Here is a 24,078-nt window from a genome sequence, read left to right as displayed (position 1 = left end):
ACCGCGAATAAAGGCGCATGTAGTCAATGCGCACCTTTCATATATTAACTCCCCCGAACCAGATGTCGCTGCGCTTACGCTACGTATATCCTGCTCTAACAGGGCTAGGCCATAATTAATTTTTTGCACTAAAAAAATTTCAGCACACAGATCTCAGTTTCGTTCACTTTCTTTGCCAATCCTTCGAGCCTGGAATCCTGAAGTTATCGCCTGCTGTTTGCACCAAGCAGAATTCCTTATAGCGCTCCACAAGTTGTTCAGTACCGCTTCACGGTTCTTCTCACAAAACTGCTCTTGAGAAAGTACAAAAAAAATGAGCAGTGGCTTAGCTCGGCTGTGCCAGGATATACGTAGCGTGAGCTACACTGAGCCGCTGAGCATCAATTGCCGCTGAGCAGCATTTTTGCTCTCCTTCTCAATCCAATACCACACTGGCAAACGCCCCGCTATATGTATACCCTCACTGATACCTCTGCGCATGCGCACAAAATGAGAAGGGCTATCAAGCGGCTGCGGCGCAGCGTCAGACTTGGCTACTGCGAAACGGAGGCGCACAGCTGGGCACGCGCCGGCGCCAGTGCGTCTGCCGCGGCTATGACTTCACTACTCTGGAATGCGTAGACCGACGAGGCGCGCGCGGCGGTGGTAGCGGCTCCGGCGTGCCAGCTGTGAGCCGTGTGACGTCACTGCTCCTGGTGCATGCGCAGCACGGCTCTCCAGGAGCCACGCGAAAGTGCTCAAACTCGGCGAGTGTAGCTCAAGCTACAAACATCCTCCTTTATCCGACTGTACAGCGCAACGATTGCTCCACATGTAGTTGACTAAGGAGTGAAACTTATTAAGCTTTCCCTTTGAACTACCAAGGCTAGCGACTGTGCGTATCGATGCACTCCGAGTCACGTCTGGATCTGTCATCAACCGGGGCTTCAGACGATGCACTACGTGCAAAGGCCAGTCTTTCAACAGTTTTCATACCAGACTCAAGGCTAAATGTGGGTCCCAGGCGTAAGGTATCCATGTGCTTGGAGTCCAGGTCAATTCCTCCAGGTACCAGAAGCTTGCCTTCAGCGGAAGAACGCCTCGTGGCTTTGGGTTTCGAAGAGCGGACGGCATTCCTCAAGAATTCATTGAGCTTGTCTGTGGTACTAAACCACTCACGGAATCAACGCCGATTCTGCCGAGGAGTCCCACCGGTGCATCTTGTCCACAGCATATTCTTGAAGAATCTCGCATGGCGCATACCATTCGCTTTGAAAATTTTTGCACACTCTATTTGTGTGCCCCGTAAACTGCATGTTACATGTAATACTGGCCTAGTCTAGCAGATCCATCTGTCCTGCGGCTTCACGTACTACATAGGCCTAACTGGCCGATGCATTAATGTGCGGATCATGGAGCACGCTAATTACTTTAAAAAAAATGCTACAAACCTGGCTAAGGATTGCGCTTCCTGTCAGTGCACTCTGTAGTTTGTTGATACCGAAGTGCTGTTTGTACCATTCTGCTAGATACATCAAAGACGTAGCTGAAGCATTACATATTATCAGAAAAAATAATGGGTGTGTTAGTATGCCATCTGTGACGCTATATACTCGGGAGATGGACATGCTTCACAGTTGATAGTGGTTCGGTGGCATATTCACGTGCTTTTGAAGCGGGTTTTTGCTTTTTATGAAATCTTTTCTGGTTGGCAATGCGCATGTGTGCAGCTTTAGTGCTGTATAAATTCGCGTGCGTACTTCCAATAAAGCTCAGTTGCAACTTCAGCGCCGTTCTGTGTGTTTCTTCTATTCTGTCCTGTTTGTTTGCACTGTTGAACAATGGTGAATATACTCTTGGTTTGCCTCATCGATAACTATTGAGTCCGTTTCAATCCAGTTGAAAATCTGCGCGCGTTGTGTGGTATGGGGACGCCCACCTACAAGAGAAAGAGTGTTCACGGTGATATACCGCCCCTGTTTCAAGCGACATCTTTTCAGCCTCAAAGGTCAACCTGTTGATACTGCCCGGTAGGCGTCCAGATTTCTTCTCGAATGTAGTGTTTTCGATTTCCACAATCAAAAATGGTAAATTCATACTTCGCTTATGTTGTCACTGCTCAAAATGGCTTTGCCTCATTCGGTCTAGAACTCTAGAACTCTAGAACTCGCAGGGCAGATCCATTGATTGAATTAAATTAACCCAGGTCAAGTGATTCCTCACATAGCTGATTGACGTAACAGTGAAACATTTTCGTTTTCCTTTTACGCCACGACCTCAGCATATCTGAATATCTCGCATGCATAATGTAGCATCTCTGACTAATGTCTGCAGTAAGGTCTCACAGCATTTTATAAATGCGCATTATCTCATTATTCTTGAAGGCAACGAATTTTTCCATTAATTCCGAAAATGTCTGTCTTCCGTAACGAAGCTTACCTTAACTATTCATGATTTTACTTTAGCTATAGATCTTCACGAGCAAATCGTTGTGGTCTGCATAGTCTTCGCAAGAGCTATCGACGAACTTTCACACAGTAAATTAATGTTAAAGACAGAAAAATCAACGATCTGTGGCACTATTTTCAAATAAATTGAAGTCTATTTGCCCAATCGCAGGCTACTGTGCACGCAAACGACTGCTCGTCCTCTTCGTCAGCAGTGTTTTCGGCTATCCCACAAGAGTCTCTTTTAGCTCCGACATTATTCTTAGTGTGTAATAAAGACATTACTGATGCTGTGCAGTTTCCGGGGGAATTCAAGCTTTTTGTGGATGATTGCATCTTTGGTGCAAAAAAAATGGTATGTGAAAATGAATTACAGTAAATCGATATTTAAGCCGATTACTAACAAGAAGAGTGGGCTGCCATTTTGCTTTATCACTGGGACTAACAAATTATGAAATATGGCCACATTCACGAACTTGGAAGTCACAATTACAGACATAGTTTGCACTGGCACAAACATATCGACTTTGCGTGCTCCACAGTTTGCGATAAACTGCCCTTTCTTAGGAAAAATGTCAGAAGATGCAGCGAATAATGCAACTGTCTAAAACACCCATACGTCCATCCTTACAGCACGCTTGTGTTCTTCTCGAGCCCCCAACAAAACATTCTAAAAGAGAAGTGTAAACATTTCAAAGAATGGTTGGTCATTATATTTGTCCAAAGCACAAAAAGGCGGACTCAGTAACAGCCATGCTATGATCAAATAGGTTTGAATTATTGAATAGACGAAGGCGCAGAGCCACACTAAGGTATTTCTTTCAGGGGAGTGGTGGTAAAAACTTTTATATACACACAAGAGTTTCTGGCACGCAGGTACCAGGGCCGCCACACGGTTCCACTACACTCACACGTTCATGTTCCTATGTCCATAAAGTCGGCAGCCCGGTCCCTTCCGGTCTTCGCCCAGATCAGGTCCTATGAGCGTAGCACGGTCCCCCAATCTTCCCAGTTTGTGAGATGTTCCATGCCCCGCGGGTGAGGATCCGCCAGGCATTTGAATAGCTTGTGGGCAAGGGTGACGGTGGCGTGGTTGCAGAGTGTGCAAGGGTGGTCGGTAAGGGTTTCATGGTACGGTACATAATACAAGGACATGATAGGGTTCTCATATGGAGCCGTCGGAATGGGGTTTGGTGGTTATTTTCAAGGGAGGGTACGTGGGTAACGCTGCCTCTGCTCGTTCGGCCTGAGTCCGCTCACTGAACGTGTGCATGCACTCTCGGGAGAACTCCAATGCGGGGGCCGCCTGTGCGCGGTATATCAGACTTCGGGCTTAGCTGCTGGCGGCCTCGTTGCCGAGGTTCCTCAAGTGCGCAACCACCAAGAGCAGCTACATATGGCGGGGAGAATTGGCACCAGGCGAGATCTTTCAAGGGCAAACTAAGATGTTCACAAGGTGTCCCGAAATTTGAAGAACGCGGCGGATCGCTCAAAAGTGTCAAATTCAATTGTGTTGCATTGTGTTGTGTCGCGTGTCCTCACTTTAATGACCCTGATGCGAGGATTAACAGGATCAACAATGAATAACGAACCTCGTACAGAGCTGTTAAATCTTTACAACCACAAGTTCAGAGATACTGTTTCTAATATTACGTATATTTTTAAGTGTGTAGATAAGCCATTGTAAATCGTCTAACGCTTACTGCGATCATGTACCTTTAGTAGGCAAGGAAACACTTTTCTTTTTTCTGAGAATACCTAAGCGAGTGTGCATTTATAATTTCAGGATGATTTATTTCCTGTAGATAGTTAAAGTTGTGCAAGTGACAGTAAGGAACGTAAGAAATGCGAAGAGAGGAATAATATAATGTCCAAATTGGTTTCAACTTATTAATGTTCAAGTGCGCTTGTACTGTGACCCACACTGCTGCAGATGCATGTCGGCTTTTTGATATATTGATTTGTTCTTTTTTAATCAAACGGTTTGCTTGTAGAAGAGGTTTTCTTCAAATGGACCAAGAAACGGTTAACAATTCTAGCACTTAAGCCTTTTCGCGGAGTCAGCATTTGTATGCTTTTTATTTTAGCTTCGGTGTTTAATGAAATATCACCCGTAAATCCTCCAGGTTAGAAGCAAGTCAAGTTGCATTGCTCAATGAACGCTTTGGTATGGCAGCTGTAGGAACACATTTTGCAAAGTAACTGACTGAAAAGTAAGCATCTAGACCACTGGCATCGGTTATTGCCTGTATATATGACTATCTTGAAAGCTATTTTCTGCGTCTTCCCTCGCAGTCACCCTGGAGCCTGTATAGCCGCCTACTTTCTTCTGGTGTCCGGAGCGAGCCTTCTCCACACCGCAACACGATCGCGGTTGCTGTTGGTACTACAGTTCTAATCTGCGCTGGAGTGCTACTATTGCTCCGCGAATGGCGCCGAAACAAGATCACGCTCTGCGTGACCTCCGGCTGCGAGCAGTTCGCCAAGCTCTTCGCGGACGCCATTAATTGGTCCGTCGACCCGTGTGCCAACTTCGACGCGTACGTCTGTAGTGGCTGGCGGACCAGGCAGCAATATTCGGTGTACGAGCAGCTTATCGCCAATGCCGTGGACAAAATGACAAATGTCGTCAATAAGGACGCGAACGTGCCAGCCACCGGTCAGAGCATCCTTCAGAAGGCAACCGTCTTCTACCGGTCGTGCGACATGGTGTGGCGTGGCGAGCGCGACGAGGTCCCCGTGATCCGAGAGTGCTTCCGGCGAGCTGGCATCTTGTGGCCGAGCAGATCCCCAGCGCCGAATGTCTTACGAACGCTCTTTAGCCTCAGCATACAGTTCAACTGGGCCGTGGTCATTAATGTGGTCCCAGTGCGAAACAGCCTCTGGATTCTTGTGCCATACTCCTTAGTGTTGGCTGCAGAAGAGCAAGAGAGGAGGCAGGAGCTCGACAGCAGAAGACGCACTTTTGAGTTGATCAGCGCACATTTTTCTGAGGGCGGTGCAGATTCAGCCGTTGCATTTGAAGAAGCTAATGATTTGGAGGAGACGTTTTTTAATCCTCTTGACGACGCGAGAATCAACTCGGAAGTTCCGGCGTTGGATTCGAAAAACCTTGAGGAAGACAAATGGATTACGTTGCTCGACGAATTCAACGTGACGGCTGTGTCGAAGTTACAGGCCTTCAACCGAAATTACCTGATGACATTTGTCGACCTGTGGAAGAAGCATGGCGAGGACAAGACTCACGTTTTCATCTCGTGGATGGCGGCGAGGTACGCCAGTCTATTCGCAAACTACGAGCTTGTATCCAACTACTACGGCACAACGAATAAGGATTTTATTAAATACATGCATGGACACTGGTGTTATGAACTCGCGTACGTATTCTTTGGGGACTTTCTGTTCGCTCCGTACAACGCCCTCGTCTTTCAGCCGGATGTCCGTCGAGACGTGGAACACATTGCCCTGAATATCCGAAACGTATTTCAAGCTCGTCTTTCGAAAAGGCTGACGTATCCTGTCCACGCATATATGGAGGTCTTGTGGAGCTCACTGGAGACGGTATTGAGCGCGTTGACTACAACAGTGCACCAGACAGAGAACGAAAGCATTGAAATCAACTCTCTGCTACCAAACATGAATCTCTCGCTTACAAAAAATTGGGAGGCCGCCTGGAAAACCACCCGGAGAGCAAGCAACGCCACTCCACCACAGAAGCTTGGCTGGCGTGCCGTCCACATGTTCCTGCCCTACGACCTCAGGTTCGGAGATTTTGTCATCGCTCCGTACATCCTCTTGTTTCCGTTCTACGACATTAACGTCGTAGACGCTGTCAAATACGGGGCACTCGGCGCTCACATGGCGAAAGCATCCGTTGATGTGTTCCTCAATAATTACGCCATTAGTAACCTGACGGACCAAGCAGTTGAAGATGCCCTTGGCTGTGCCAGCATATCTGATACTACCAAGGCAACTAAGACCCTGTCAGACGTGACGTCATTAGACGTACTGGTTCAAGTGTTTGCAGCGTACGGCTCCCAGTGGATGCTCGCGGGTCTTAACAGCCTTACCGCGACGCAGCTGCTCTTCATTGCCTGGTGTTATATCAGGTGCCGCGGTTACTCGGAGCCTCTGGGCGACGAATGCAACACTGCTGTAAAGCATGTGACTGCATTCAGCACTGCTTTCACCTGCACAAGTGGTGCGCCTCTGAACGTGGAAAAGAAGTGTTCCATCTTCTGAACTTTTGTTCCAGAGCCCGTGACACTACAGACCATCATAAAAATGAAAACCAGTGCACCTCAGATAGTGCACCTTTTCCCGTATGTCAGTGACACTGCTTTCGCTCAAATTGTATGCGGCACTGGGTCGTGTTTAGAGCATTTACTTTTTTTTCATTTGATCGCTCTTGCATATTTCCAGCTTCCTTTATTAACACTAGGTTGCTTTAAACAATGTTATGTGCAAATGTTTGTTGTACTCACCTTATTTCGTCGTACTTCGATTCGGCGTGATTTGTTTATGTTCACTGGAAAACTATTGCAACGTGCGCCTTCGCCCGTTTCATACTGGGTGAATTTTGTTCATACCTGTTTATTTCCCGGCGACTGCCTCATAATGATATTGGCTGCTTCGAATGTTAGCATGGGATTTCCCGACCGTGTCCGCTATTTCACCTGGTGCAGAAACATAAAGCTCCTTGTGTCAATATACGCTATTTTTTTCTATTCCAACTAATCCAGCTATATTTCACGCCCCGAGCGCCACCGCTAGAGGCGCCGACCGATTGGAAGCGCATAACCAAAGGGTGGATGATGGCGATGACGACTGTTTAGACCAAGTAACCCGAGAACCTGCTCAGATGGCCGAGTAGTCTAATGGCCCTTGTCTGTTCGGCAATCCGGAGTACGTTTTATATCTCTGCGAAATGAAAAGCATATCGCAATGGGCGATTTGGATTGAAATTCTTAAGGTTCATTTCTAGATCGGCGGTTGTAATATGCTACAAAGCGCTGGGGCAACTGAGCTGCTGGTGTGAATTCGGCTCTGAGCTATTATGCGGTAAAGCCATCATAATGCTGTTAAGGCCGCATTTCCAGAGTATGCGGCACAGTTAGGAGTTAACAAGTTCCTTCATGGCAACGCTGCGCTTATTTGTAAAAACTCGAAGATGTCAAGTATGGCATTGCAAAAATTCGCCAAAACGGCTGGTCAAAATACCGTTTCCGTACAGGTCTGAACGAAATTATGAAGCCCTTGACATTACGAGCTCCCGTCTCCTTCTATCTGCCCCCCTAAATACTTATCTGGCGTCTGTTGCAACTGACATCCGTCTTACAACCTAATATGAATGGATTTGGATGGTTTATTAAGCGAGAGGAAGAGGCAATGGATGGCTGTGGATTAATTTTCACCCCTTGGGGGTTTTTTAGCGGATATTCGCATCGCACGCCACAGCGGCATCCTTGGAATTTCGTCTGCATTGAAACGCAGCCGCTGTTGCCGAAATTTTTCTCCGCGCTGTCGTGCACAGGAACCACACGCCGTAGCCATTGTGTGGTGGAAGCGAAACGAAAAACACGCCTGTATGATGCGAGTGGTCAATGCACGGTAAAGATCGCCAGGTGGTGGAAATTTTTCTGAGCCCTCCAGCTAAGTCCTTGACGAAACGAAGTCACAATCAGACTCCCGCACACAAACACCTCCCACACGTTAGTTTCATCTATAAGGTACAGTCTTGGTCAAAAGTCTTACGGCCACACAGTTCAGGTGCAGCGAAATGTATGCTCCTAGAATGCTACGTGTAGCGGATAATTGAAAACAAAAGGCAAGTAGGAAGTTTCTCAATCGCAAGAGAAAACCTTCTGCTAGCATTTCAAGATAATTCGATCTTTAATTGTGCCATAATGGCTCTGTTATGCGGCTGAAGCGAAAAGCTTTTGGCCTGAAGACCTTTGACCAACACTGAACATCCAAAGATATACGTACCAGGACACATGCCCATTGTGAGGAAAACACCTAAGCCTATATGAAAGGGTTTTAAAGTGTCAAAGAAACAAAGCAATATAGGCAATACCTAACCCAAAACAAAAGCAGTGGAGGGATCCCCGATCGGCTGAAACCTCGATGGCCAGGCGAATAAAACATTTTTATTGCGCAAATTTTTTTATGCCGCAGGCTGCATGATGCTGGTGGTGTTGATGTGTAGCTCCTCCCTTTGTAGCGAGTACACACTAAACCCTAGTGCTGCCATCTCTCGAGCGTATTTCGACTTGATCGCAAATTTTCGGCACCACATGAAAGACGGCAGAGGATCCGCATGTGGACTAGCTAATGGAAGAACATGAAATCGCCGGATGCGCTCCGAAAGTGCAACATGGATGCCAAGATTGTATTTTTGCATTAATGCGTTATACATTTCTGCATATATTACCGCAGGAATTTTTATTCTTAATTCTAGAGAAATTCGTAACTGTTAAATCGAGCTGGAGCTTCGTACGCAGCGGTGTCCGTCAGAGCACCTGCAGAAAAATGTGACAGTTGTTAGCGCTAATGAACATAAATATTGCATAAATTTGTTCCCATATTTTAACGCCACTTTTGAAAGGTAAGGCAGTAAATTACGGAACTGAAGAGACCCTACAAAATAATTTTATTATCCTTGTAGAACATGTACCCATGTACAACTTTCTATAGGCACCGCCATGAATAAGAAACCTCGTTCAAACCGCAGGAACTTTTTATCTGTTATTTTATTTTATAGTAACATGAAATACTTGAGAAGAAAACTTTTAAAAACTATTCCAATGTTGGTACAAGGGCAGATATAATACGCTAAAAGAGTAGCTGAGGTCCGCAATTGATTAAGGTAATACTCTAAGAAAAACACGATTTCACAAGATGAAATATTCGCTTTCAAATATCGTCTGGGCCGTATCATGTGGATGCTTAACAAGCTATACAGTTCTCTCATCCCTTTGCAGCTGATTAAACAGTCACGCTCTTCCTGGGAAGCTAATACCGCCTGACCTGGATATAAAACAGAATAGCTTTTTTATAGCTAGCCTCACTTTCAGAAGACGCGTTACGCTTCTTTGTATAGTGTATGCGCCGCAGATGCGTGAATGTCAGCAGTTATCAATCGCAAGATTTAGGGTGACCCTACATTCTGGGAGTCCCAAAGTTCAGTTAACATCAATTTCGCTCTAAGTAGGTTAGTTTTGCTCTGTTCCACCATCTCGTAGCATCCTGGTACGTAGGTCAGTCCAGTAGGCAACCGCACCAAGGGGTCAGTGGTTTGAGCATCTGCCTCAAGGGTGGGAAGAGCTCCGTTCGATTCCAGGTGCCGAAGGATATTCAGCGATTTTTTATGCCTACTAAACTGCCACCGTCCGGGTGCGTAGCTTCCACTGGAGAAAAATCTTTTACAAAAGGGTCATTGACCAAACCGCTACTTCGAATGGTCGCTGATTAGTCCCGCCGTCGTTGAAATAAGATCGTGCAGTAAAAACCCAATTTCTGACCCCCTCTACTCTCCCCCTTAGTTTTGGAGGCACGGTGGTAATATGCGGTGGAGTGAGGCTGTGGCGGCTGGCTAAGAAAACGAAACCGGACACCGTTGAAAACAAAATGACGAACGATCTCACACTGTGATGCGACCAATCTGTGACAACATGGTGTCAAACGTGCCGCCTAGGCTTGGGCTTCTGTTTTCTGGGCCTCGCTTCTAATTCGGCTGCTCGCAGGGCTGGATCATCGCTATTTTTCGGCTTAGCTTCCGCTTGAAACATGCGAACCACTGAGCTTTTCCGTGCGGCTCTTCCCGCTGCCGCCTTACCCGCCCCCTTTCTGCACTCCGGGCATTCGGAAAGTCGTCGTTAGAGAGCGCACCCATCTCAAACACAGGGCCGAATACGACTGAGCACAGCGTCGTGCACTGAGGTGGCCCGCGACGTCGACGACGTCAAGCTACAAACTAAGCCAGCTCTCACTCGCCTCAGAGCTTCCTCCTTCAACTTATTCAACGGAACGTCGATGCGCTCTCCGCTAGGGGCGCTGGAGAAGTTTGCAGACAGCGCACAACGGCGACTTGGTGAAAGAGCGGCATATTGGCGTCGCAATAGAAAGGCGTAGGTATAACACTACGACCGGCAAATGAAATCCTGGATTAAAAAATTGCTCTCTTAGGGAGTCAATGATGAAGAACAGGAATTTTTCATTTGGCATTTTTCCCTTCTATTTCTTCTGCCTGTCGACTAACCTCTGCGAAATATTCACCGCGAATAACCGTGCTCCGAAGCGGACGTCTCAAGTGAAAAAATGTGCTGCTATTGGGAAGTTGATCTGATATGATCGTACTTGTGTCTCCTCACTTAATCGTCCTGTCCTCGCGTTGTTCTTTCTGTTGCCTCAAAGCTCGCCAGATTTTCTACGACACGAGCTCCTTAAAGCTATCTCGCAAAAGTATGCGCGAACTGCTATTGGCCGCTAATGAGGCCCGACTCTGATCTATGTGATCGACGTCAGTCGTGGGTCATCGAATTGAAGCATCGTGTACAACGCTCCTGCGACGATTCCTATACTGCTTTTATGTATATGCGAGTTCCCGCCTGCGACTTCCTCCTCACCGGTCCCTGATCATTCCACAAGTTACAAGGGCACGAAAAAAACCAGGCTGCGTCCACGCTTCAACAGCACAGGCGATGACCCACTACAGCCGTCATTCACATAGACCAGAACCGGGACTCATTAGCGGCCAATAACAGTTCGCGCATACTTTTGCGCGATAGCTTTAAGAAGCTCGTGTCGTAGAAAATCCGGCGTCGCCATCGGCGTCTTTTACAGTGAGCGAAAAATCCGTTAAAGATCCCTAGAGAAGCAACCTAGGAGGCAAATGGGCCACCAATATCACGTAACCTTTGTCGTCATCACAGCCTGCCCATGGGATTGTGAGCAAACTGCCCACCGTGGCACATCGCGGTTAATGACTTGTTGGGAGAGGTTGCTTGCAAAGAAAAACTTGGGTCGCACAAGCGACACCGATGGCGGCACCTGCCATAATGGCGCATTGCTTAACCGCTGCAACATAGCGCTAGGAACGGTACGAGGACTCACATGTATGTATGAATGTTAAGTAAATAACTACCAATCCTGCATATAAAGGCACTAACCCACTGAAGCTATCGCGGTATACTCTTATGGCGAAGCTTAAGTGTCCCCTTCAATTTTTTAAGTGCAATGGCAAGGGACAAGCTGAAAATTTTGATACAATATGTCACAAAATAAGTAAATGGAAGAACTGCAAAAACAGGTAACAAGCAGTGCCCTGTCCTCGCAGGTTATTTCAAAACTTTTGATCATTATAGATTTTTATGGCGCAAGGGCATCTATGGCAAAATAGCGCCATGGCAAAAGGTATTATCGACTTCTCATCGTGGGGTCAGAAACCCATTTCCCAAGAATTTCACCCTAAATAAGCCGAGCACCAAACCAGGGGAAAGCTTGTGCCCATTGTATCACCGGAGGGCACCCGGCGGCACTGGGTATCGAACCCCGCACCTGCCGCATGCGATGTGTATGTTATTTTAAAACTGCTGATGCCCTTACGGAACGGTTTGTTATGACGACAGCAGTTCCTGCAGTAGAGTACGGCGCTTGTTTACAAAGACAGCTCTGCCCCGACAGCACCAGTCGTGAACATCTAAGGCTAATGGTGTTACTACGGCCAGAATTTGTGCCGATAGGACACGTCTACATCCCAAAATGCAGAAGGATTTCATTGACAAGATAGTTCTACATTGTTTCAGTGGGGGGGGGGGGGGGGTAGCCACACTCCCGTTCTGCCAGGCTCACCGGCTGTGCAGGCAGTCATGAAGCAGGCCACCGAGCCGGCGACCAGGGCCCGGCCGGCGACGCGGGCACAGTCGGAAAGCCTCCCGGGAGCCAGCGCCGCGTAGGCGCCCAGCTGCACGCCTAAGGCCCCGACGCTGGAGAAGCCGCAGAGCGCGTGCGTGCACACTAGCTGGGCGCGGGGCGACAGGAGGCCCTTCTGGGCGAGGCCGACCATCTCGCTGTAGGCCACCACTTCGTTCAGCGCCGTCTTGAGGCCCACCAGGTAGCCGACGCGCGAGCACTCGTCTGGACTCACGCCCATGGCCAGCGCCAGGGGGAGGAGCAGTCGGCCCACCAGCCACTGCGCATGCGGGAGAATAATAATAATTGGTTTTTGGGGGGGAAAGGAAATGGCGCAGTGTCTCTCTCGTATATCGTTGGACACCTGAACCGCGCCGCAAAGGAAGGGATAGAGGTGGGAGTGAAAGAATAAAGATGTGCCGTAGTGGAGGGCTCCTGAATAATTTCGACCACCTGGGGATCTTTAACGTGCACTGACATCGCACAGCACACGGGCGCCTTAGCGTTTTGCCTCCATAAAAACGCAGCTTCCGTGGTTGGGTTCGTACCCGGGAACTCCGGATCAGTAGCCGAGCGCGCTAACCATAACCGCTGAGCCACGGCGGCGGGTTGCGGGAGAACGCTGTCTCGAGTTAGAGGGACTTAAAAATGGAAGTTTCTCCAAAAGTACTACTTAGGTGTTTATTCTCATAATTAACTATAGCATCACATATGCTAGGTTTTTCTTTATTTTTTAATCTTGAGCTTGAAATTGTGAATGATTAATTTGAGCATATGCTTCATGATTTTACAAGGGTGGCCACTTCTAACGTGAAGACGAGACCACACTATGAAGTTACATCCCAGCTGAATAGAGCTTCACACGAGATGAATGCCCACATTACAGCACACTTGCAAGCAGTACGGGCCCTATAAAATCGCCGTGCGCTTCCTCCGCCTCCTCGTTAGTTGGAAAGTATCGAACATATGGCGTTTTGTAATTATATTAGTAGTTTATAATAACCTGTGACATGTCTACAACCAAAACTCCACGTCACCAAAAAAAAAACGTTTATTATGCAAGCACTATTGGCCTCCTAACCTAGAAAAAGCCGGTGTTTGGTGAAGCCTCTGAAGATAATCACGTGATGCGGGAAATAGAGGGAAATAAACGAGACCTGTAGTGAGTGCGACCTTTGCCAACCTGGAGATCTAAGATAAATATTTCTGCGGAAGGGCTTTGAGCCCATGACGGCGCGTACAGATCAGCTTCTCTGGTCACTCCACGAGAGCACTATGATATCGCCGCAGCCAATCACGCCTCGTGTTAAACTGCAGCACACACTCGCGCTGCGCATCCAACATCGTCGTCCCCATCACCTTCCATCTGTGCGCAAGTCACGAAAGGAAAGAAAACGAGCGTTGAATCGCGCTTTCTGGGGCTTGGCGGTGGTGTTCACGTGTAAAAACCTGCTTGCGCAGAATATTTCGTGGTTAGCAATGCTAAACCACAGCAGTTTTGTTTTTGTTTTTCACCGCTTTAGCTTTTTCCGGCTCCCCTTCTTTCAGCTCCTGCTACCCCAGAATGTACGCTTAATGACGCAAGCAACAGGCCCCAGTCACCCCTGAAGAAGGAGCCGAGCCAGCTTTCAAACGTAAAAAAAAAAGAGATTTGCTTGCAGCTGATAAGTAATCAAACCCAACCAGACAGGCAACTCTGTCGAAACGGTGAGTTTTCACTCCTAATTGTGGACGGCATTCTATGTGCTGTGTTCTTGTGTCATCCCTATAATTTTTCCTCGTGACTGAAATGACTGCGCTTCCTGTATCGGAGTGGCTACTAGTACCTCGGGTACTAATTCAGCTACGAATCCAAGCATGAGCGTTTATAGTATAATCCCATCAGATTTTTTCACTCATTCATCAACACACCTGACAGCCAAAAAAGTCAAGCGTTTCATAAAACTTTTACTGATGCCATCCCGATAGCATTAGCAACCCTTGGTCGGTTGTTTGCATAGAATCCCCAAAATACTTTTCTAACATCCCGAATATCTATCGGGGAGACAGCAATAAGTTGTTCGCACCTAAGAAAAAATTTCACTCATTACGTGCGAGCGCGAAACGGAGTGACTAGCTCTAATTACTGAATATATTTTCTTAACTACTGAACTTTTCCTTTCATTCTTCAGCGAATATTTTTGTAATAATAACTGTTCAAGCGCCTTCTGTATTGCGTGACATAAAAGCAGAGCATGTTTATTAATTAAGACTGCCCTCGATGTAGACTTTTACCTTCGCATTCACAGATTTGTTGTCCTTGCACCAAGAATCACAATAAATGAGTTTGAACAAATACTTTTGATTCACCCTAGCTTACACCAATGAGTCGTTACACATTCAATTCACATTTAGTTAGTCGGCTTTCATACAAGGCATCGAGCAACCAGGACTTTTTTTCCGATAAAAATTCCATCCTTCATTATTTCGTTACCAGCAAATTTCCTTCGAGGTGCCCAAAAAATCCAAAACCGAATAGCCTACTGCTCTCCCATTGCCGAAACGCTTTTTGTCGCCCTGTGATTAACGAATATAAACTTATTTTTTCACCGTGGAATTGCTCGTATTCCGCTCTGCTTTTGGTTAAGAAAATAATCTGGACCAACGGGAAAAGCTACGGGGGAATCAGCTTGCTCTCTATATTTTTTTTGGATGAGTGTAAGACAAGACAAGTCACCGAAAGACATCTGTTAATAAGTCTCAACAAGATGTCTTTATTTGCGGCAGCTCTGTAGCTATAAACAGTAATTGCAACACGCATAACTTCATCATTCGTTCTTCAATAACGCCAAGCAGACTTGGTAATCCAACCCATTTCGATTTGGAGGCTTCTACAAAACAACTTTCTTCACTTAAGCACCCAAGAGTCCACTCATTTACATATTGGCTTCAAACTGATCGTATCTTGTTTCGAGTCCAATCTCCTCACGTTCAGGCTGACGAAGTCCCAGCCAAGTAGGGCCCCGATGTAGGCGAGCAGGGCGTCCACCAGTGCGATGAAGGCCAGGAAGCCGAGCAACGAGGCCACCACGTTGGCCGCCACGAGGAGCAGCGAAGACACATTGCGGCTCATCGACTCCAGCACGGTGCACTCGGGGCCGCAGCTGCAGGGTCGATTGAGGTACAACGCAGACTCATCTTCCGCTACAGTAATGAAGGAGAAACCGCTTCATCCTACCTAGTCTCAGCCTCCTCATTTCGGAGCCGAGTCCCAGGTCTTCCTTGAATGACATGACATGACGACACCGGTTGGCACATTATAACGAGCCCACACTCATAAATTCGCCTCTTAATTCTGACAGTTCATAAGCACGCGCACAAGCCTCTGCGGACTGTGGATCCAAAGTCCAACGCTTTCGTTAGGACATATAATGTCCACGAAGTTTACATTAAGTAATATCGCCTCTACACCTCGACCTATGAAATCACTACTTTGCGCTTTGGACAAGCTGGGATTGCCACGAAAGTAGAAGCTGTGCCACCTGCGTCACAGCCGCAACGTAGCCGTGCAGCTGAAGCTTTTTGTCTCGCCAGAGTTTGCGTTTGTACCACTGAAGCATTTCAAGGCGCCGGACGGTGGCGTTACCTCTTCCGGACGTCACTCATTCTCTCTCGGGCGGCACCGTTCTCCTCTTCCTCTGGATAAAGCAGCTTGGAGAAGCCGAGCGCCGCCGGTGCCGACATCAGCGAGGCCGCCATCATGTGCTCAGCCTTCACCTGCGTGATTATGCATCTGTTTGGCTTAATATGGAGCAAGATACGCTTGCAATACAAGCGTTTTATTACAAAGGTTGGTTTATTATATCCCTTACGCTTTATGCGGTAACCAGCCTCCACTAATGATAGCTCAAAAGAGCTACCAGCCCGTGCGTAAGCTGACAGAGGTAAGTAAACAGAAAATCTACAACTGTGACATGAAGCAGATCAGGTAAATATTGTACTGTATTGTAGGTATGGCAACTGTTTCTATGTAAGACGCAGTAAGTAGAAACGCGAAATACAAAAACAAACACATCACTAGGTGTGGCGACTACTCTCCTTTTTATCGCCTCAATATCCTGTAGGATGCCTTCTCCACTTATATTGATATATTAAAAACTGTCTCTGCGATTTTGCTTCTTCAGCCACATGTTTTAGCAGCGTATCGACGTGTGCTTTTAAGGGTTTTATGCATTCGCTTTTTGAGATTCAACAAAAAGACGTCTCCAACAGCTGCGCGGAGTGCGGTTGGATGGGCTCTCGCTGTCGGGCATCTCGCCAGTCACATGATATCACGTTACGGCTAACACGACGATGACGTAACATGCACCTAATATCATGCCCCAACGGCGACTACCACTCCACAAGTGATCCTTTACACTTTCGCTTAAGACAGTGATGTCGCGGTTACAATGACTCCTATAGAGTTTTTTGTTGCAACCAGTGAACTCAACGCATGGTGTTGATTCAATAGTCTCGCGTTTGTGGAAGAGGCCATGCGGATAAAATACAACCAAGTGTTTTCTAAACTGCGGAAACAAGCTTCTAAGGAATCATGCGGTGCCCGCAATCCTCTGCATTGTGTTAAACCGTTTTCCTGAACACAGTTGTCCTGAGTCTTGAACTGAGAGCCCTCACTTTCCCGCTTTGGCAAAGACGTTTATTTTACAGCGTGAGCTGTTGTGGCCGCGTGTCCTTTCCTGCGGTGTCGTTGTAGCTATTGTAAAATACCATATGAAGTCAGTCACGTTGGCTGGCCAGCATAGTTTGGCTTCACGCTTCATTTCATTACAACGCGGCACGCTCAGCGGCCACACTTCTAGTAATGCAAAAAAACCGCTAAAGTCACCCTTTAACCGAGTCACCAATATGACTGATATGAGCATTTCACACCACTGGAGCTGATGCTGAAATTCACGTTACTTCAGGGGTAAACCTCCGGTCAGTTTTTTTAGTCACGTTGTTCAGGTGGCCTCCGGTGGATGCGGACCCGTTTTGGTTAATGCGACTATTCTTACTCGGTTTCGACTAAAAGCAAAGTCAAAAGTCTCGAGTTTTCTTTCATTTCAAATGGAAACTATCGCTTTCATTCATTTCATTCATTTTTATTTGTTCTTCACAACATGACGTACACATTGTGAAAGGGGCCAAGAAGAAAAGCCGTTCCTTTACGTCTTGAAAAAAAAATCTTGGTCCCCCCTGGCATTCACGGCAACGAAGCAACACAATCCAGAAACAAATGTACAGAAAAAAATATACAGAAATATACAGAGACAAACAAAATTATAACTTGGCATTTTTATGAAAGGTATGGCGACAAGCTCATGGAACGGTCGGGAAATAAAGACATGCAGTCATAATGAAACAGTGGCTAAATATCTGTACAAGGTATTTTGTTTATGAAATGTGTGGTGTGTATTAGGGACATGCAAATTATTAAAACAACGCCTTCAGGATCCGGAAGTTTAGTCCTAAAATATCTGTTCCCGCTTTAATATGTTCATTTAGTAATCGAGGCAGGTTATTCCTAAGACTCTGAAACCCATAGTTCGTACGGCATTTTGGCACTTTCCAACGGTCTGTTGTCCTCGTATTGTAGGCCGCGTTGCCTATTAATTCTAAGTTCGATATGTCCAAAAACAGCCTTTGATTTTCCTTGATGCTGAGTTTATATTCGCGTAGGAGTTTATAATGATACATTTTAGTTATTGGAATGACCTTAAGATTTCTGAAGATAAATTTACTTGAGTAAAACTTAGGCAAATTATTAATGATCCGTAAAACCTTTTTTTGCATCCTTAAAAGACTACTAAGGTTTTTGTCGGTCGTTGTGCCCCAGACTAAATGTGAATAGTTCATGTAAGAAGAAAATAAGGCATAATAAATGGCTTCTAAGGTAAAAGCATATCCCGGCTATGATACCTGGTTAGGCACTCAGAAAACACTGCTGCAAACACTCCCGTTGTAGGACGCAGCAAGCAGTACAGGCGGTTCATTAATCAGATTGATCATATTTAGGGCATTGGGTCCCCGATTCTATTAAGTCAGCTTTCATTTTTTAAATGTCCAAGTTCTTGACCTGCTTGCCTTAGGCAAGCTAAGCAATGCCGCTGCTATAGACTACTTGTTTTACACTCACGCCAAGAGTTGTGAAGACGGCGAAAAGGCTCCCGGAGATTGTGGCAAAACCGCATGCCATGATGGAGTGCAGCTCCGACTTGGTCAGTTGCGCCAGGTACGGTTTTATCAGGAGCGCCGAGTCGGTCTGCGTAAGTGATAAACATTAACTGGAAAGCGAACAACAGTGTGCAATGTAGGCTGGCCCCAAAGAGAGCGCTGATTATATATTCATCAGAGAAACCAAGAATCGACGTACAAATTAATGTTTTGCGCTTCCTATTGATGTACTCTTTCCAAGTGATCGCGAACGTTCCTTGCCAGAAACGCCAAGCCTCTATTAGGTCAGTGTTGCTCTTTGGAATCGACTGATTTTTTAAATATGTGAAAGCCCTGCAGGTGAAAATAATAATCTTACAGAATGCTCTTTAGAGGAGGTATTCACGGATAAGTGCATTTCAAGGAACGAACTTTCATCTGAACGCTGTCATATTGCTAAAAAGGAAGGATTTGAGGGGCGCTTAAGAATAAAATGAGATAGCGTTGTCGGGTCCCGTTCGCATAGCCTACAAAGTTACCTAAACGGTAATTATCATATTCACAGTTTTTCATGTGCGCATCCGTACATAGCCGCCGCGGTGCCGCCAAGTTATGGTGCTCGGCTGCTGACCAGAAACACGCGGGTTCGATCCCAGCCCTGACGGTCACATTTAGATGGAGGCAAAATGCCGGAGGGACATGTAATGTGCACAGTCAGTGCAGGTTAAACACCCAAGATTGTCGAAATTATCGGGAGCCTCCCCTACAGCGACCCTCATCGCCTCAGTCGCTTTGAGACGTTAAACCCCATAAACCATAACAAAGCATCGACCTGTGTCTCTAAGACATTTCACTAAGTAGGAGACAACACCGTATTCAATAAGTGCACCTTTCTTCAGCTTGAACCAACGAGCACGTCGGGGTGAATGAGGAACGTGCCTGCCTCCCCATCCGAAGGTCATGGTTTCGATTCATGCCGGACCCGGACCCCTATTATATAAAATTTAGTTTCAGATCACTTATATCAATTTTTTGTTTCTACCGGGATTTTTCGCTCCCGGCCAACGACGCAGACGACGCCGAATTTCCTGCGACACAGAACCCCTAATGCGATCACTTTAAAATCTTTCATTATAGGCACATGAATGCCGCTCACGATAAGCATAGCAGTAGTTATTGTACTACAATTTTTTGTTATGAATGGGCTTGCCTAAAAGAGCCCGAAGGGATTGACATATCCTGCGTTGAAAGCAGAAGTGATGCGCTTAGTCTGACCAAGCGCTGCGCTAGCCCAAACTACTGCAAGGCATAGGCATCAAACGTCTAGCCTGTTTAGGCACTGCGTCTACCATTAAAGTTAAAGTGACTCGAGTACAGTTTTACCTCAAACAGCTCCAGGTGGTCCGTTTGCAGAAACGAACACAGAAAGTGAGAGTCATGGCTGCTTTCATTTGTGAAATTGTTGAATTAATCCATATCTAAAAACGCCTCTAACAACCTCTATTTACATGGCCGCTGCTTTTATTTTAGCAGGCATCCGCCTCCCCAAAAACGCCGTTGAGCAAAGCGCTTTTCCACTTGACCCTCCCACGTTGAACTTGCGGGCAATGAGAGAGCAGATGCATGCGCAGCACAAGCCCGAATTGGTCAAATAAAACAAGTGAACATACCGCAAAGAGATTCCTTCAGATTACTTCTGTTTCTATAGAAGTTGCAGAACAGAAAGAAGTTGCAGGCTGCATGGGAAGAACAGGCAAATAACTAACTGCATTCTATAAAGCGCATTTTATGAGAATGGAAATGATGTAGACATCAGGAACGTTTTATAATATTAATAGTTGATTTTTTGCGGGAAGTAAATGGCGCAGTATCTGTCTCATATATCGTTGGACACCTGAACCGCGCAGTCAGGGAATGGACCAAAGGAGGGAAACAAAGAAAAAAGGAAGAGAGAGGTGCCGTAATTCGGGGCTCCGGAATAATTTCGATCACCTGCGGATCTTTAGATCTTTAACGTGCACTGACATCGCACCGCACATGGGCGCCTTAGCGTTTTGCCTCGATAAAAACGCAGCCGCCGCGGTAGGGTTCGAACCCGGGAACTCCGGATCAGTTGCCGAGTGCCCTAACCAGTGAGTCACCACGGCGGGTCCTTCTGAAAAAAACCAGAAATTCCTCTCTGCGAAATGTGTGGTGATGAACTCACAGTAAACCACATTATAATTTCATGACCAAAACTTGAGCAACAAAGGAAAAAAATTTAGAATATTATACAATGAATTCATCCCATTAAACCCGATGTTGCTTTTAGGTGATCGAGTACTGGTTGAATTTTTAAGTATATTTAAGTTTCTCACAGAAGCCAATGTTTTAAACTCTAGAAATAATAAGCCTCACCTTCAACAAAAGCTCTAACCTTATCTTTGGCGCATCATAGCCTTAGTTGTCTTTGGGGCATTAAAATTAATATAACTACATTACTTAACTCTCCTCGAAAAGTTTTAGCCATGCTAGGCTCTGGGAACGTCTGCCTACTGAGGCGCAGAGATGCTCTAATGTACGTATGTGTTGTAAGCGGATTCTTTGAGGGAATGCCGACAGAGTGTGGGCCTAGATGGAGCTGAGGAACGGCACCTCAGAAGGCTGCAAACGGGGTCGTTTCTAAGCCCTGCGATTCTAAAACACATAGACCCGTCTTTTTCAGGGTACTGTGAGATGTGGGCAGATGCATGTCATATGGTATGAGGCTGCCAGAAAAATACGGAAATAAAAAGAGTAAGTTCGCCAACGAGAGAAGACTGGGGGGCGACCTTTTCCAACTGCTCGGACCTGGAGTCCCAGGGGGCTCTGGTTCAAAGAGTGGCAGCGGCTACCGCCAATGGTGTCCCGGAATGAGGACAACCACCCAGGCGAGGGAGTGGTGAAACCCTCCACTACCCTCTAAAACCCGCCCCAGTGCATCCAGTAAAGTTTTATCACCGCCACCAGCTATGATAGGTGCATGACAAAGCTTAACGAATCATGACTCCGATTTTACCAAAGCCAGTCATGCCACAGAAAACGCAAGCTAGAAAAAACGCACCATGCCCAGGAAGACATTGCAAGCGGCGCAGTACGACTCGCAGGCCGCCGTGCCCAGGGCCGCTGCCATTACCCGGCCGAACCTGAGCGCCAGGAACTGCAAGACTCCGTAGTGGCAGAGCACCGACACCAGCAGCCCGAAGAATACGATGGTGGGCACCACCTGTGGAGACGCCGACAGTTGGACCAAACCACATGAGAACCAGGTCAAGCACATGAAACTAGTCTTCATAGTCCTCTTTTCCGCAGATGAACGACCACTTAGTACAGTGACACTGTTCGCGCGGATTTATAAAACAAAATAAATTAAACAAGAGCAAACGAGGAAAACTGAAATGTGACTGGGACAACAATTTGCTTTCATCGCCTAAATAGGAAATCATTAGGTTCTACCCCTAATCATGTGCCGTGCAAGGCAGCTTTGCACAGTGCTGAAATTCCTACGAAGACCTGCACCAAGCATGGAGGCATAGTGTAAAATGACAATAGAATTAGATAGGCACATACAAATTTCAAAATATCCTTAGCATGGAACAACCCAGCGTAATCATGTAAAAAGCACCAGATGGCCGGAGCGGCCTTGCAGCCCAGTGGTAGCGCTGCAGTCTCCGGCGCTTGCTGGTGCTCTCCAGCTGAAATTCTAAAATGGCTAATGTAAATCTGCGCTCTCGCTCAGTATGAAGCACCTTGATGGCGCGAAATCACTCCCCGCACATTCTACCCTCTCAATTCTTATCATCCAAGCAAGGATAGCGATGACATGGTTTACTAGTACGATAACTGGTTTAAACCCGCATCAGATAGGCCCGGGGACCGCGGCCTCGCCACTCGGCTGCTCGGACAATTTTGAAAACGTCGGTACCTTCTGCAAGCATGGAATTTCTCTATGCTACAAGTTTCAGTGTTGAACGGCGGACGCCAAGTGTATCCTCTGTTGCGATCGTTCTGTTGAGAACCTCTCATTGTGCTAAAGCGTCCCTTTGATATGGCACTCTTGACAAAAAACAATTAATAGGAAAAAATATCTCAACTTTAAGCTTAGGCGACAACGGGACACACTCTCAGGCTAACGGGACAGGCCGTGGTACCCACCGTGAATGCAAGCACTGGCTGCTGGCGGGGCAGGACACCCTCGAGCTCCCCTGTGCTGAGGTAGCTGAAAACGAACTTGGCCCCATGGCCGGCGAAGGACACGACTGTGGCCACCTTCTCGGCAATGCAGACGAGGGCGCCCCGGCCGACGTGCCAGCGAACGAGGAACAAGCCCAACATGAACTGGAGCAGCAGCCCGCTCAGCACAGGCCGCCACTTGATCTGAAGCAGACGGCGGCACGACTTGAACATTTAGTAGCTCCGTATGCCCCCACAACAAAGCACACATTCCCACTTCAAGACACGTGAAAACACAATGGTGCTATAGCATATATAGTCATCCTGTGCAAATATAGTAAGTACGTTGTCTACACTGTTTCCTAAATGAACTCATCTTTTCGAGAGGTAATCAGGCCCCACACTATGACGAGCTCTGTTCACTCTCTCACATGGTGTGGCCTGTCAACGCAGTCCCTATTTTCCTCCCCATCCCACACCCAACTAAAGATGCTTGGGAGACCTTTCCTCTTCTAGTGCTCGAGTGCGATGGCACAAGCTGCCCTAGCACGCCGGGCTCGCAAGGCGTAGGGATCTCGCGGCATCCAGGACTAGGGACGCAGACCAAGATGATGTCGCTATTCACCAACTGCGCCGGCTCATCCTATTTCCTTAATAAAGGTTTGCTCTCTCTGTCTGTCTCTCAGGCGCCTGCCTGAAAAACCAAGAGGATTATACACTCTGTAGCCTCAGTATAAATTTATCGAATTAATCAGGTTCACTTGAATGTTGAACCACGCCCTCAGAACCTTCTAAACGTGAGATCATAGCAACAGTAGTTGTGATATGCAGTTGACTTTCAGGTTCTAAAGAACAGCGCAAAATTTCTAAGTCCCACGATTTAACCAAAACGTTCTAAACACCACGCCCGTGGCAGCGCTCCTCCTATTATAGCAGTCATTGATATGACTGAGCCAAAATGTTGCCGCCGCTGTAGTCTTGAGCATAAAATGTTGTCTTCAGCAACTGCGTAATTTGCATCATTCCATCTTTGCGCTCTGCTATTCTCCGGTTGACTTTCTCCCGGTACATTCAACGCACTAAAAGCTGACTAAATAGTTCGTAGTGCTTTTTAAGCATAAAATAGATCTTATTTCTGTAGCGCTAGTCGAGCACGCAACCCTTAAATCTTTTAAACTGAGAAAATATACACGCCGTTTAGCTCTTTGCCCATGTCTTATGTGTTGCGGTATGTCGCCCTCAACGTCTGGAAGCGGTAGATGGGCTATCAGCAGCGCCATAGTAGAGAGCTTCGTATTGGTTTCAACAACTAGAGGTTCTTGAATGTGCTCTGACATCGTACAGAATATGGGCGGTTTGAAATTTTACCTTCAAC

The 24,078-nt window shown here is 46.8% G+C and overlaps 1 protein-coding gene across 1 annotated transcript; it reads right to left on the bottom strand.

Moving 5' to 3' along the window:
- Positions 1-8,698: 8,698 nt before the first annotated feature.
- On the bottom strand, positions 8,699-22,937 carry LOC144124062 (solute carrier family 28 member 3-like). Its single transcript, XM_077656733.1, has 7 exons — positions 22,686-22,937; positions 21,595-21,756; positions 18,496-18,621; positions 16,001-16,094; positions 15,307-15,521; positions 12,279-12,618; positions 8,699-8,947 (listed from the first exon to the last, which is right to left on the bottom strand). Exons 1-7 carry the CDS (start codon positions 22,935-22,937, stop codon positions 8,883-8,885), a joined length of 1,254 nt encoding a protein of 417 aa, XP_077512859.1. The 3' UTR covers positions 8,699-8,882.
- Positions 22,938-24,078: the final 1,141 nt, after the last annotated feature.

The sequence above is a fragment of the Amblyomma americanum genome, chromosome 3 (assembly GCF_052857255.1).
Source record: "Amblyomma americanum isolate KBUSLIRL-KWMA chromosome 3, ASM5285725v1, whole genome shotgun sequence".
In the NCBI taxonomy this organism is placed as follows: Eukaryota; Metazoa; Arthropoda; class Arachnida; order Ixodida; family Ixodidae; genus Amblyomma; species Amblyomma americanum.
The sequence above is the reverse complement of the archived record's forward strand: the minus strand, read 5'-3'. Positions and strand labels throughout refer to the sequence as shown.

Excerpts from the sequence above, each read along its gene's own strand:
- LOC144124062 (XM_077656733.1), bottom strand. The coding sequence starts at position 22,937 with ATGTTCAAGTCGTGCCGCCGTCTGCTTCAGATCAAGTGGCGGCCTGTG. Across the intron at positions 21,757-22,685 it reads AGCCAGTGCTTGCATTCACG|GTGGTGCCCACCATCGTATT; the intron begins GTGGGTACCACG and ends GCGTCTCCACAG. Across the intron at positions 12,619-15,306 it reads GGGACTTCGTCAGCCTGAAC|TGGCTGGTGGGCCGACTGCT; the intron begins GTGAGGAGATTG and ends CCGCATGCGCAG.